Source organism: Chenopodium album, chromosome 24 (genome assembly GCF_948465745.1).
Source record: "Chenopodium album chromosome 24, dcCheAlbu1.1, whole genome shotgun sequence".
Taxonomy (NCBI): Eukaryota; Viridiplantae; Streptophyta; class Magnoliopsida; order Caryophyllales; family Amaranthaceae; genus Chenopodium; species Chenopodium album.
Window position 1 is genome coordinate 8,564,148 of NC_137857.1, and position 15,879 is coordinate 8,580,026.

Here is a 15,879-nt window from a genome sequence, read left to right on the forward strand (position 1 = left end):
GAAAAATTTCCTACTTTTATAAAGCCAATTTTAAACTTATATTTATGAGTTTATCACCCTTACCTTCCATCTAACTCTTAATGTATAGAACAATTTATGGTATGAGCCATTTTTTTTACACGCAAATTAAAGTTTTTTTTGTTAATTTTATGTCATTTTTTACTAAAACGTAAACTCTTGACGGCGAAGATGATTCCCAAAATCTTTACCGAATAACTTATTCGACATTTAACCAAAATGATTTTCGGACACATAAATTGAGAGAGAATTAATTATCAAGAAATACATAGAACACACCATCACATTAGATCATCCAAAGCTTTAAAAACCCCTAATTATTTCTCATAAGTTTTAAAAAAAATCATCCATTTTTGTTAAAGGAAAAAGCAATAATTTTAAAGACCCTCATGGTCATTATTTAGGAAAATGCTATAAATAGCCCTTAGGGTTATGTATAAGCATTAAATTTACACTAAAAAACCGTAAAAAGTTAGGACACCCGAACTCCGAACCCTAAACCCTGAATTCTTTGTGGACCAAATACATAAATAGTTTACACATTCTTAAAAAACTTGTTGACTGTTCTCTACTTTTTTGTCTTTAATCGTAATATGTGAAATCTCCTTTTCTATGATTGTCAAACATATTCACCACATGCTTAGGTAGGCACACTTCATTTGACTTAATCTTAATTTGTCAACATACAAAGATCTTCTAAATACTCATATCACTGTATGGATGATTCCTTCACATCTCATAACAAAATTCAAGAAATAGAAAATCCTATGTCAGCCAGCAAAACCTATTACATGTACACCACATATTAAACAACCTCAAGTCCTACAAACAGCTACAAATGTCATTTGCTCTTTGTTAAACTGACAGGAAACTCATCTTCTGATTTTCTATTCCACATATAGTTTGCAGCTTCAAGCCACCTTGGATGGACTAAAAATTTGCCATGCTGAAGTGCCCAACGCGACTTATCTGTACCGGCATCAGTTGAAACAACATGTGTAACGGAGGAATCAACTTCAGTGGAGCACTTCGCTCCTAACTGTTCAGCCATCTTCCACAGATGGTGGTTTGCAGCTTGATATTTTGTTGGAATAACTCTACTGAATACTATCTTACAATCTTTGAGGACCTCCTTCCGTATTTGTTTCAATACCTGCACCATCAATATAATATTAACTTAATTTGATGATGGTGAGATTCAGGTTAACAAAAAAATCATATCAAAGACGCCAGCAAAGAAGCTCAATTAAATCCTTCCGAAACAGTCTAGAACAACATTAAAAAAGCATCATCAATGTAAATGTTAAATTGTTATTCTTGATTGAGACATAATTACACTATTGAACTCTCAGACACCTAACAAGTACAAAACTACGACGGACAATCAATATATGGACATTTCATTCTTAGAGGCTTAAGAGGAAACTACAAAATAGACAAAATTTTGAAACCATTTTTAAGATAATAATGATGGTATTCTTCAAAATTGCAAGATCATACGAAATATAATTTAGACTAACAAAAATCAAATCATTGCAAAGATAAAGGGATGGTGAGAGTACTAAACAGGAAAATCAAATTCAAACAAGGTGGAGCCATGGTGCTGATGCACTATGGAACTGTAAAGAGATGTGTAAATTGAGTCCAAAGTTGCCCAAAAAAGGCATACAGTGGCAGAACACTGAACACTGGCAATAAGATTGTCTTATCAACACCTCAATGATAACCCAATCAAACTACAAGTAGTGAAAATCAAACTCACTTATCTTACCAACATCAACAGTTCAATCTCACCCCTCTACTACACAACTTCTCAGAAGATGACAGAAAAATTTCATTGCAAAAATCATAAGATCCATCTTACCCCATAAGGCACTAAAATGTAGAAAAGGGAAAAAAAGGGAATAATGTGTCTCATACCTATGAAACTAAAAAAAAAATTCTGACAAATCATCTGCTAATATACCAATAAGTAGTGGGTGCAAATCCATTCCCAAATGGATTGAAGTTACTTTAACTCCAATCTGACTATACACCTTACAGTAAAGATCCGACAGATTCAGAAACGATTCTCTACTATACATGATGCAGGGAAATAGGATACAAATGCTTCATTGCATGCAAATAGTCTTTGTATTTGATGAACGATACTAATAATCACGTACATCATCTCATTGAGTTGGCAAGGTAAAAAATCAAGCTAGCTAGTACGATACAGCAAGCAGTCAAGCATAATAGCAAGCTCAAGCAGATGAGTAAGTAATTTGGCTAGCATGCACAATCCATTTTTGGCTAGCATGCACTTGATTTGTAAGTAATCTGACGCGTAGAGAGTATTAATTACTTACAACCAAATAACCAATATCTGCTAGGATATACTCAAAATTAAAGACAAGACAATTCATATCTCCCTCTTCAATTGAACCAAAAAATAAATAAATAAAATAGAAATAAATAAACCTTGTAAAGCAACAAGTGTAAGCATCATTGTTAAAACAATCTACATTGACCCTAAAACCAAAAGGCATATAAAGTACAAATTAAAGTTTGTACATAATTACAAGTTTACAACAGCTTAGCAAAATAGGATCTTTGCCATGCTACCACCACATGCACATGCAAAAGCAAGGGAGAGAAGCACAACACAAGTAAAATTAGAAACACGAAAAGAATTATAGTTTTCGCATAAAAGCTTCCTTCAATAGCCAATTACCATAATATATAACCCCTGAACAAAATCAAAGCACAAGAGGCACATAACACGAAATAGGATTTCACCTGTCTCACATCCCTTGCAGCAAAGTCATCTCCATGTTCCTACAAGAAAATTACAAGATATTAAGCCATTAAGCACATTCAAGTAGATAAAACAAGCAACTATAATCAGTAAAACAAAAAATCTTACAGGATTAAAATAAATTAATAATCCTATCCCCTGGTAACAATCAAACAGTTTAAGCAATCAAGAAACAAAAATAACTCACAAACACAACAAATTGATGTAAAATGCAATCTCCTAACCCCTGGTAAGCTGCATTCTTTCTTTGATGCCAAAGTTTACCCACCTCCAGCACCTTAGCAATCTCACCCCCAGAAGTGGCAGGCCTCTCAAATTGCACCTGAATTTCCCTCACAACCTCGAAAACATTCTTAAAACTCGGTCTTCCATCGCCTTAACCTTGCTGTTCCGACTTCCCCTCCTCACCAACCACCTTCTTTTCCACCATATGAACCTCATACTCCACAGGGGTACTCTCAGGCGACGACGCGTTCGGCCTTGCTCTATACAAACCACCTAATACCGCAAACTACGCAGAACAAGAGGTAATAAAATAAATAGAAAATTTTTACCCATATTCAGACACAGGCCACTATTTAACAATACTATTGACTATAAGCGAGAAATCTAATTAAACTCAAGCATCATTAATTCAATCCTATTACAATTATAAATTAGGCATAATCACACTAAACTCAGATCTTACACATTAATGCTTTTTGTTTCCAGGATGGTAACGATGAGGGTTCTCGACTTTTCCAATAGTTGGAGCTCATAACTCTCACCAATTTATTTACCAATCTACTAAAAACACTTTAGATTTGACAAAAAAATAGCCTAATATCAACTGAGCTTGTTTCTCAATCAATCAAATTAAAATTCCATCAATTCCACAAAACACAAACAAACATCAACAACAACACACAAATCACAGCACACAGATCATAAATAAATCATTACATTCTAGAAATTAAATATTTAAATAACAAATCGACCATACAATAATATATGAGTTTCTTCACCTCAAACTCGAATCCACCAAACCTTGCTCTGTCTTACTCCTTCCGCCTATTTTAGAAAGAAAACAGAGAAACTGGAGGATGAGAAAAGAAAGGAAAAAAAAAAAAGAAAAAAGAGGAGAAATAAACCAAAAAAAAAACAAAAAAACAGTCAACGTTCATATTAAAGGTTAGATAAAAATTGAACCAATTTGAACAAGGAAGATAAAGGAGAGATAGAATTGTACCTGGAGATCAACAATTCTGTTACAAATCAGACAATAATGCTACTAAAAATATAAAAAATTAACCTAAAAAAAGATAAATCACTCAAATTCAACCCAAAAAAACCACCACACAATCGAAGAAAGCACTAAAATTCAACCCAAAAAACGAAAATAAATAGAACAAATAATCCTTTAAAAATCGAAAATCAATCAAACAAATAAACCCAAAAAATCGAAAACAAATCGATCAAATAAACCCCATTAAAAACGAAACGATTTCGCACAAATACACCCACAAAGATTCAACCCGAAAAATTCGAAAACAACAGGAACATATATGCAAAAAAATCCACGACAAATCGAACAAGCAAAGCCCAAAAATTTGAAACTAAATCGAGAAAGAGAAACGAGATCGAACCTGATAAATGTAACGATCGGAAAATCGTCTTCCACAACCTCAGAGTCGAAAAATCGAAACGCTGAGAACAATCGAAGCACCATCGTTGGTCTTGAGTTGCTAAAGTTTCTCTCTCTAAGTTTCTCTCTCCTTGTTTCCCCTTTTTCCTTCTGAGATAAAAATACAGAGGGGGATTAAGGAACTACTGAGGAAGTCGGTGAGGGAGTGAAGGCCAAGTAAACAGCAGGCAACAAACAGTAGGAATAAGGGGCAGAATGGGCAATTTATTAATGTTGGGGGCAAGGCTGTAATAGCACCACAAAGTACTATTCACCAGCTACAGTAATTCTTTTGCATGTTTTATAATGGTTATAGATATAGATATGAACACGTCACAAAAACTGAACATAAATATGCATTTTTTATGTTCATATTTTATATATAAATGTTCATTTTATATACAGTTGTACAGTTTATATTACAAAACTATTGAATTATTACGAGTCAGAAAATTTTTGTTAATTATTCAAAATTTACGATTGTTCAGATTTTTTTACTAAATGTTAAAAAATTTGTTATTGTTCATATATTTTTACTAAATGTTCAAAAGTATAGGCGTGGTGAATTACAATTGTTCAGATTTTTTTACTAAATGTTCAAACTTTGCGATGTTCAGATATTTTTACTAAATGTTCAATTTTTTTTACTAAAATAGGGCAGCTAACGCGCGCGTCATAGCTAGCCATATCTAGAAGGTTTTTTTTGCTTTGGATTTTAAATCACAAATATATAAACAACTATATTTAGGTGGTATAAATGTTCAAGATAACTAACATTCATGAAAGCATAAAAGTAAATAAATATTTTAGAGGGTATAGTTGTCTAAACACTATTCATTAAAAGTAGCTTGTACATATTAATGAGGGTATGTATGTAAATACACATTTTAAAGGGTATAATTGGCATTACACTATTCATAAGAGTAGTTTTCTACTTTTTATAAGGTAGGGATGTTCAAAAGTATAGGCTTGATCCATTGCGATTGTTCAGATTTTTAACTAAATGTTCAAAATTTGCGATGTTCAGATGTTTTTATTACATGTTTAAAATTTACAATTGTTCAGATTTTTTTACAAAATGTACAAAAATATAGGCGTGGTGCACCTATTTCTAAGTGCACCATGGTGCATCTTAAAATTTGCGGTCTTGGGTCCGGTACCCTCAGATCCGGTGACCTCCAACCCTCCAATCCACAAGATGGGTACAGTCCCAAAGATGGAGTCTCCAAAACTCAAGTTAGTTGACATCTTGCCATGTACAAGTATATAGTAAGAGAGTAGCAATTTAAGCATTGTTGTGTCCTTTGGGCCTCATATATTTATTGTAGGCTATCTTATTAATGGGTTGGGTAACTTGGGTTTGTTATTTGTAAATCTCGTACAACTAGCCCCCAAAGTGGGTATGATATATCTATATTATGGTCACTTTTGATGTATTCATATTCATATAGTAATACACAGAAACATTAGGATTCAAAGGAATACAATGGCCTTAATAGGTACTGATCTGATATAATTACGTATTACAACAAATTTGTAAATACTCCTACATGATCTTGTCAAAGATATTATCAACTTCATTAGGCAATACAAGAGATAATAATTGATAGGGAATATCCATAGAATATTCTCATCTTAGGTTTAGGATATATTTTGTATAAGATTATCTTTGATATCTGTACATATCTTATAGTTACCTAATATGATTAGGTTTCTCATTGTAACCCTATAAATATTGATCAATGAAAATCACTCTAATTAAGGAGTTTATATTATCTGACATGGTATCAGAGCTTAGGTGAGATCTTGGGATCATATATAAAAATTCTCACCCTCCTACCGGTGGGTTGGAAAATTAAACCCACCGGCGGGATATACACAAATTTTTTATGCTTCCGCAAACACACACATATAGATTTTTTTTTCCTTTTCTCAAAGTTTTTTTTAGAATCTTTATGTAACCTTGCGTCTCCCACCGACAGTAGCAACTGCGAAAGCCACCTCCATCATTGGTGGCAATCGCATACACTACCGCCTCCCACTACTGGCAGTAACCACATCTGCCAACCTTCTCCATGTGCCGCACTCTATTTCCACCTCCTCATGACCAACAATGATTCTTACATTGCCCCATTGGTTTTTCTATACATAATCACATAGATTTTGTTTTGGTGGTCGTATATCAGAATAAGGTCAACTACTTTTGCACATCTCTTTTGCTATCAAGTTGGCTCCTCTTATTGTTGCAGCACTTGGAATCTTTGTGGAGTATTGATTCTTGCTACCTGGTTTCTCTTTTGAGATTAATTTCAAGCGGTGAAATTTAATCTTTTCTAGCACTATTTTATTTGTTTTTATTCAACTGTGATTTCACGTAGTAGTGTAGTGTCTTCTCCCTGATGATGGTTTGATCCCTTAGCTTCTTCTTCTCTGGATCTGCAACTTAGCCCAAGTCTGTGTACGGCTCTTCTCCTTCTCCTCCGGCCTAGCAGTGCTTATCTCTACTCTATGTAGGTCGTGGCTGTTGCTTCTCATCGTCATCACCGACACATGTTTACTACTTCTCTTTTGATCATGGGTTACCATACTATCCTTACCGCTGATGCGTGATTCAGATCCAGTCTGAGCATCCGATTTTCTCCCGCTCTGACTGCGGGGGTGTGATAGAGAATATCCATAGAATATTCTCATCTTAGGTTTAGGATATATTTTGTATAAGATTATCTTTGATATCTGTACATATCTTATAGTTACCTAATATGATTAGGTTTCTCATTGTAACCCTATAAATATTGATCAATGAAAATCACTCTAATTAAGGAGTTTATATTATCTGACAATAATATTAGGATGTGTCAAAAAAAAAAATTAGGAAAAATAAAATAAAATAACTAAAGAAATGTTTATACTATCATTCTCTAGAACTATATGGAACCTTCTAAAAAAAATGAAAATATGTTGTATAACTTTCTTTTATCCCAAACTTATAAATGTACTTAGTGAAGAGAAAATTAAGAATAGAAAAGAAGATTTCAAACGTTTAACACTAGAGTTGTCATTGAAAACACTAGTATGTTTTATCAACCATTGTGACATAACTTGATAAGCATGTTGAGTCAAATGCACTCCATCCCAACTAACGCGTTTGTAAGGATCATTGCAAACAGGAACTCCTTTATTTCCACAATGATCACAACAAGCAGTGAGCATAACATCCTTGTCAAACCCTACATGTAATCAATCACATTGTTTTTAGTTAATTACACTCTAATATACGTGTATAAGCGATACACTACCTCCGTTAATTGTTATCTGCAACTTTGGGGTATTATATTATTTGTGAGATATTAAAAGTTCCAAAGTTGCACATAACAATTAACGGAGGTAGTAATTGAAAGGATATAGGTACTAACCGTAGGAAGTAGCATGTTGGAGAAGTTCTTGTAAGGCTAAAACATAGTCGGCGTACACAATTGTTACATCTGGGTGATCCTCGTGAACTTCTTTAATAGCATCTTGCAACTTATTGTTATGAAATTCCGCAAAAGAATTCAAATCTTTTAGACATTGGAGATCGTCATACATGCTTTCATCGTTTGTTTTAAACATGTTAAGGTAGACTGTCATGCAACCAATGGGAAAGTTTCCCGGGACAACAATTCGAATGGCACCGAGCTTAATCACCTCCTACAAGAACAATAACAATGACTTAACAGATAAGGATAAACGAGTAAGGAATACCTTTGTTGCAACTAAAAAGAAACGGAACTAAGTGTATATTCTCGAGTAATAAATATTGAGTACTTATAAAAGGGTAAGTAGATGATCACCTTTATGGCCAATTTTATAGCTTGCACAACTTCAGGCACTAGTTTATAGATTTCTGTTATTGACATTTTTTGAAAAAAGGCCCAATTATAATCATTTCCTCCAATTTCACCCATCATAATAAGTGCCTTTGAGAGTTTTCCCTTGCATTCTAAAGTATATAAATGAAATCAGATATGTTAGTGATCAAATAAATATATTAGGAGTAATATTCTTAAGACTTGACACAAAATAAAAATACTTCCTATAAATTATAGTCCGCATATGCAGTTATCAGTTATCAGTTATCAGTTTATCACATTGAGGTTCAAAGGAATACATGAAAGTAGGGGAAGTGGAGTAACGAGATCAATACCTCCAAGGCTCCAAGTATCCTCACTTGATTAGATTCGATTACTATACCTTTAAGGTCTAAAGTAAGGTATTTTTATCAAGAGAGTCTCTTCTGTTCACCTTATTTTCACTTATTTCAAGTGTAATAAGTTTAGATAAGTTCAAATTAGGAAAAATAAGTTCTAATAAGGGTTTTTTCAAGTACAAACTACAACTAAAATAAGGTCTAATAAGTTCAGATAAATAAAACAACAGGAAAATATTAGGAAACCTTTCTCATGAGAGATACTCCTAATATGAATTGAACTAGTGTATTAACACCATTTTTTTCTAAATGGTAATGAGAAAGGTTAGCATTAGGAGATCTTCCATAAGTTCTGACTATTCAAATTATAAATTCAAGAAAAATTAAGCTCATAAAAGCACTATTCAAATTTAATTTACAAATATATCAAATTTTGATAGGTTTCAAATTAGAAATTCAAACATATTTAGGCCTGTTATGTTCACCTTATTTTCACTTATTTCGGGAAAAATAATTTCAGATAAGTTCATATCAGGGTTAATAAGTTTAGATAAGATAAGTTTAGGAAAAAAAAAATTCAGATAAGTTGTGATAAGGGTTAATCAGGGATACCTAAGTTCAATTTATAACTAAAATAAAGGCTAATAAGTTCAGATAAGTAAAAATCGGGTGAATAGAACGCACCTTAATGTATAGTAAGGGCCTGTTCACTACAGATCGATTATTTTCAATTTAGTTTGGTTCAGCTCAATTCAGTCAATCAGAACAGGCCCTAAGTTTCAACTAAGCTCAGTTAAATTTAGTTTTTAAGTAAACTCAAGTAAATAAAACGAATCATATATTTCTCATGCAAACTCACATAAGGAATACTAAGCTATATTACTTACATTTGTTGCATACACAATTTTCCCTATCTTAATGATAGCCATAAAATTGCATACACAAGTTTCATAGATTTAATGAGCATGCAATTCTATAGCTATAATTAGAAAAAAAAAAAATGTTGAGCATAATGTACCTGAAGGACTAGAGCAAATGGAATGAAGATGAGACTTAAACCAATCAAGCTGCACAAATAAGGAGTTATTTGTGGAGTGATAACTAATATTGTACGTAGCTAAAGTAGAGGTGTTGAGTGCAGTCGATCCAGCAACAGCAAAGTTAACCCCATGACTAAAGTTACCGTCTTCGTTAAGATACGGATCAAGATATGGCAGCTTAAAGAACTCGGCTGCATCAATAACAACCAACAATATATGAAAAACTCGGCTTGTTATCCTATAATATACTTTGTTTCACTAGAATCGCAATACTTATAGTTTATTTTTTTAACTTTAAAATTAAACTTAATGAAATGAAAGAAGTCTTCATGTGATGGCACAACTAAATAAATCTTAACACTACCTCAGTTTCTCCGTTTTTCTTATTTTTTTGCAATAAAGGGGTATTATTTGTAAAACAAAATATTCTTCAATTTATTTGTTGCAAATAATAAGAAACGGAGGTAGTTAATTAAATACTTGTGATCGATTCAATAACAAGGCAATTCTTACCAAAATAGTCAATCATAAGAAGTCCATCTGAACAACGACCTGTTGGCTTGTGGAAGAAAGTTTCTCCATACGGTAATTTTGCAAAGGAAGACCGTGGATCTTCACGTATATAGTTACCCGTATCTGAAATTGAATCTCCAAATTGATAAATGGCTTCAATTGTTCTGTTTAATGCATAAATTGTGAATATATGGAATAGTAAACATAGATAAATGAAAAAAAAAAAATTGATCACCAACAATTGGGTTTAGTTTCTACTCCGTATCTATAGTATCTTGGTTGATAAATTTGACTTTTTCTCCAAAATGTCTTTCTCCATTTCCAAATTTACTATTTCAATTTTTTTTTTTAAAAAAAAAAAGAATTACCATCTTTTTTTAAAAAAAACTACCATTCTTTATAAATAAAAACTACCGAAACTACCATCTTAATTAAAACCACAAAAAAAAAAAAAAAAAAAAAAACAATTTTTTTTCATTATTAACAATATTTTATCAACAATTTTATAGCCCACTAATATTTTTTTTATTAAAATATGATCAAATTCTGGAATAAACACAAGAACCCAGCTTGATAGAATACTTATATTGCATACGCACGCACGTGCGTACCTTAGCCTGTAGGTATAAAATATCAACCAAAAAAAAAAGTATGTAACTAATATAATTCTAAATAGAAAAAACAAGGATAAAGTTTTAGGGTGTTAGAAGTAACTAACTCATTTAATTCTAATTAGGGTGATTAACATTCGCGATGCGCACTAGGGGTGTCCATTATTCGGATAAAAACTGAAATCCAATCCAATCCAAACCGAATTATTAATTCGGATCGGATCCAAACTTTAAATCGGATCGGATTGGATTAGATTGAGATTTTTTGAGAATTCGGATTTTCGGATCGGTTCGAAATGACCTTGTTTGGATACAAAAAACCAAATTAACCGAAATATGAAACCATGATTTTACAAATAAGGATTGTTTATATTAATCATGTAAAATTATGCTGATGATTACGTTGATATATATTATGTAAAACTATGTTTTTAATATTTGTATTAATCATGTACATCTATGTATTTAAGATTAAACTTTTTATAATTGCAATTTTATTTTAATATTTGTATTAATCATGTATGACCCTAAAAATTTGCAATGTAATTTAATTCGGATTTTCGGATCGGATCCAAATAAATGAATTTTAATTCGGATTGGATCGGATTGGATTCATGAGAAATTCGGATCGAATTGGATTTGAAAATCAAAAACCGAATTTTATTTCGGATCGGATTGGATTTGGCCAAAATCCAAACCGAAAACCGAATAGACAACCCTAATGCGCGCATCATAGTTAACTATATTTAGAGAGTCTTTTCAGTTGTTGGCAATATTGATAAGGAAAAACATATAAACAAATAATTAGGGGTATAATTGTCCAAGCACTATTCTTAAGATTTTTTTAAAAAAACAATTAACATTAATGTGGGCTTATAAATAATTTACACGGTATAATTGTCTAAATACTATTAATAAAAGTTAAATCATTATATCACGCACAAAAAAAAATTTATCTTTAAGGATATAATTGTTCTTACACTATTCGTAAGTGTTTTCTCGTAAGAAAGTAATCATGTGCTCACGGCTCACATATAAGCCCAATGGGTCAATTAAAATACTCATAAACGGGATTATGCAAAACATCTTAAGTGATACCAATGAGTAGTTAGAGCACTCACATCGGATGGCATATTTTGATTTACTTAACTAAACTGAACTGATTGAAGCTGAACTGATATAATTTTTTTATGAGAGAAGGAAGTTAAGAGCTGAAGTGAACTGATTGGAGCTAAACCAAACTGAAACGAACAGGCCCTAAGTCCTAGGCTCCTAACTTGCAGTTAAATAATAGTTAGAGCTACCAGCTATGGAATCACATGTAGCTTTGAGGAAACTACATAGTCGTAGTTTTTCAATAATCCACGCATACGTTTGTCCCCACTCTTATTATTTTGTTTATTACTACATATGTTTGATATTATTTGCAACTTAGGGTATTTTTATAAGATATAAATATTAGTTTTTAAAAAAAAAAAAAAATATAAATATTCCAAAATTACATAAAATATGAAACGAGATAGTATTTTGCTCTCTAGTCTCTCAATTTTTACTTCTACTATTTGTATTCTACTTTATGTAATGGTTAATTCCCTGAAAAAAACCCATTAACATAATATTTTACTGAATTCCGACCCATTGACCTTTGAATTAAATACAATACTTGATTCTATCTCGAGTGTCGGAAGGCTCCTCCCAAGGGATCCTCGAGAGCTTGCAGTTCATCTTGCAAGCCTTGTATCATGATTCATAGTTTCATACAAGGGACCTATTTTCGATTTTATTATTATTATTATTATTATTTTTTTTTTTTTTTTTTTTATAATTAACTTGTTATGCAATTGAGCTTATCTTATTTAATTTCATGATTGTTACTAATACTGATTATAAAGCATTTGTGTTAAAGTGTCCATTCTTCAATTTGTTTGAGGTAGAAATTGAAGAGAGAAGAAAAGAACAACATGAAAAGGCGTAATTCCACTAATTTGAATTTTGAGAGAAAAGTATGTTTTAAAAGGGTCTTGATTTTTATTTATTTTTTTTCTCAAATACATAAACTCCTCAATAATATCTCAAAGTTGGCTCGTTTTAATTAAATTCGATCTCATTTCTTCTAAAGCTAGCTCCTCTTTTGCACCGAAAAGTAGTTCCATTTCTGTTCACTCAAATCACTAATTTTCTCTTTTCATCTAAGCACTACTAATATAAACCAAACAACATAATCATTAAAGGTGACAAAAACATCAAAAATAAGTTGCATTATTTGGATCATTATATATTGTATCACTAATTTTATACTAAGTACCTATATGCATACGACTATACATACAATATTTAAAGTATCGACAGAGTTTTAGATATCTCGTATACCTTATTGACAGAACCTAAGACCACTAAAAGTCATTTATCCTAGAGCATAAACTTCACTTTCAATTTGAGTGCACCTCAATTAAGGTACACCCGTGAGTCAACGCATTGTTTTCATACTTTCAAGCATCACCACATAAAAGTCAAACCCATTTAGCACTAACAATCTAATAGTAACTTCACTAATCAACAAATGGATCGGCAAATATGCAATATATGAACATAGTCACATACCATATAACAAAATTTGAACATTACATAAAACACAAATTTGTAAAAGATGTACCTGGAATCCGAGCGTTGTAGACCGTCCGATACGACTCTGATCGGATTATCATCGGTGAAGGTGGACGGTAACGACACCGTAGCGTAGCAGAAGATCAGAGCTGCTGCTACGATGAAGGGAAGGTAGGTGGTGCGACCACCCATTGAAAGTTTCTATTTTTGGGTGGAAAATAATTGAAGAAAGATATATAAATTAAATAAATTCAACAAATTATGAAAAGTTAGTAATTATTTAGTTTGAAATTAGTAGCGTTGGGATGCCGTTGGGCCAATAACAGAATAATGGGTGACAAAGTTTAACAACCAAAGTATGGGAGATTGGGAAAAGAAGGTTGTGAGATCTTTCGGCTATGACGAGGCGAGGCCCACTAACAATTATTTATTGATGGGATCGCACAACTATTTTTTTTCTTAGGTTGGTGTACAATTAACGACCTGATCATCGTGCATATGTGTTCATGATTTGATTTGTAGTGCAAGTATTTTAATATTGTATTATATATTTTGTATTTTTTTTTAATAACGTTCAAAATTAATTGAAAGTCTTGCAATACTTTTATGAAAAAAAAATGACTTTTACAGAGTAAAAAATAAATTAAATTTTGTGGCAATCAAATCAATGTAACGTATAGTTAATATGATCAATTTAATGCGTAATCTAATATGAAAATATGCTAATGATAGAGTATATAAACCAATCCTGGGCTTCAACCACCAGCATAAGCTTTTGGTTGAAGCCTAAGATTGATTTATATGGTTGAAGCCGAGAATTGGTTTATATACTCTATCATACAATTTAAGTATGTAACTGAACAATATAATAAAGACAAAGTTAGTAGTTAAAGAGAATACACCAAATAATTCAACACCAATTCAAGCTTGAGAGAATTGAATCATGTAAGTCGTTGACCTTGCCCATTAAATTTTTTTTCATCAAGGCTTGTACTCATATATAATCTCAAGATCGGTCACAAAAGAACTAATGTTCATTTTAACTTGCGAAATACGAGTAGGTATTATTAGATAAACATATGATCTCTCCATATGATCTATCTAGGATCCTCATCCACTATTTGATTTAAAATACTCCCATGACCCTCGTTTAGTCCATCAACATCACTCTAATCAAGAAAGCAATTAACATTGACCTTTGATACAAGTTAGTTCAAAAACTCACCAACTTCGCTAGAAAAAGTCATACGAGAGTAAAACATTAAGCAACCACATGTACAATAAATGAATAAATTATTTGCCCATATATCCTTGCATACTTATAAGGTGGTTTTTCATGTATCAAAAGGTGTTCTTTAAAATGCATGCATTACATAAGAATGAAAATCATCAAAATGTGAGTAGAAAATAATTAAAACCAGTAAACAATAACATTATCAACCCATTTAAGCAAGGTTAAGATGACTCGGCTCACATATTGCTAAAAATCTATAACCCCCATTTTAATTAATATATTTTCCACATCATTTTCCACCTAATTAAATAAAAGAAATATAGAATTTGATATCTATATAATCCGTCCGTGTTGTTGATAATTAACACACTTCTAACTTAATTTTTTTCAATGTTCATATATTTTCTCCTTTATTTTTTATTTACTTGTAACACATGTTACACATCACTTTGACACATAATTTAAGGGTAACTTTTAATGTGTAAAGAGTTTGATTGTATTTTAATGTGTAATTTCTAATGGATACATGCTATATAAAGGCTAATATGATTAATTTATTATAGTATATTATAAGTGTATTTTAAAGGTAAAATTTATATTAGGAAAATAACCACTATTATTATAGTATATAAGGGTAACTTTAAATGGATAATATGATTGATCTAATACATTACAAGTATTTTTTAAGTGTAAAATTTATGTTAGAAAAATGGTAACTATTATAGTATATAAGGGTAATTTTAAATACTTTTAGAGTAATTTTAACTCGTCTTATAATAATTTAATGACAGTCTGCCTTAACCAAGAATTTGTGTAAACCTAAAAACAAGCAAATATTTCTATACATCGCATTAGTAGAGAATTAAATAAGAACCCTAGGAAAATTCAAGCAGCGTCATAATCATGGATGTCATCAATGATGGAGAAAGCATCAGAGGTAGGGGTGTAAATGACCCGACCCGACCCGAGTACTACCTTGTTCATGTTCAATTCATTTAATTTAGGCGAGTTTGAGCATGATTCGAGATTTCAAGCAAGCTCAAAAATTTGTTCAAACCCAACTCATTTAATGCAATATATATATGTTCACGAACAGTTCGTTTATTAAACGAGTTGATAAATGATGTTTAATCATGAACAAGCTTAATAATAAAAAACGAGCTTTATATATTTGATATTTGAAAATCTCAAAAGTAACATAATAATTAAATCT

The 15,879-nt window shown here is 31.7% G+C and overlaps 1 protein-coding gene and 1 long non-coding RNA gene across 2 annotated transcripts; both read right to left on the reverse strand.

Annotated features, from left to right (window-relative positions):
* Nucleotides 1–658: 658 nt before the first annotated feature.
* On the reverse strand, nt 659–4,645 carry LOC145612429 (uncharacterized). The gene is made up of 4 exons (XR_014106603.1): nt 4,441–4,645; nt 3,820–3,865; nt 2,797–2,835; nt 659–1,171 (listed from the first exon to the last, which is right to left on the reverse strand). It is a non-coding gene; the product is annotated as an uncharacterized LOC145612429 (long non-coding RNA).
* Nucleotides 4,646–7,345: 2,700 nt separating this feature from the next.
* LOC145612157 (GDSL esterase/lipase At5g03980-like) lies at nt 7,346–13,701 on the reverse strand. The gene is made up of 6 exons (XM_081667530.1): nt 13,482–13,701; nt 10,218–10,381; nt 9,683–9,895; nt 8,309–8,457; nt 7,892–8,165; nt 7,346–7,705 (listed from the first exon to the last, which is right to left on the reverse strand). Exons 1-6 carry the CDS (start codon nt 13,622–13,624, stop codon nt 7,452–7,454), a joined length of 1,197 nt encoding a protein of 398 aa, XP_081523656.1. The 5' UTR covers nt 13,625–13,701; the 3' UTR covers nt 7,346–7,451.
* Between the last annotated feature and the right edge of the window lie 2,178 nt (nt 13,702–15,879).

Coding starts and splice junctions, on each gene's coding strand:
- LOC145612157 (XM_081667530.1), bottom strand. CDS start 13,624: ATGGGTGGTCGCACCACCTACCTTCCCTTCATCGTAGCAGCAGCTCTG. Junction 9,896..10,217: donor TCTTATGATTGACTATTTTG/GTAAGAATTGCC, acceptor TTATTGATGCAG/CCGAGTTCTTTAAGCTGCCA. Junction 8,166..8,308: donor CTATAAAATTGGCCATAAAG/GTGATCATCTAC, acceptor TTGTTCTTGTAG/GAGGTGATTAAGCTCGGTGC.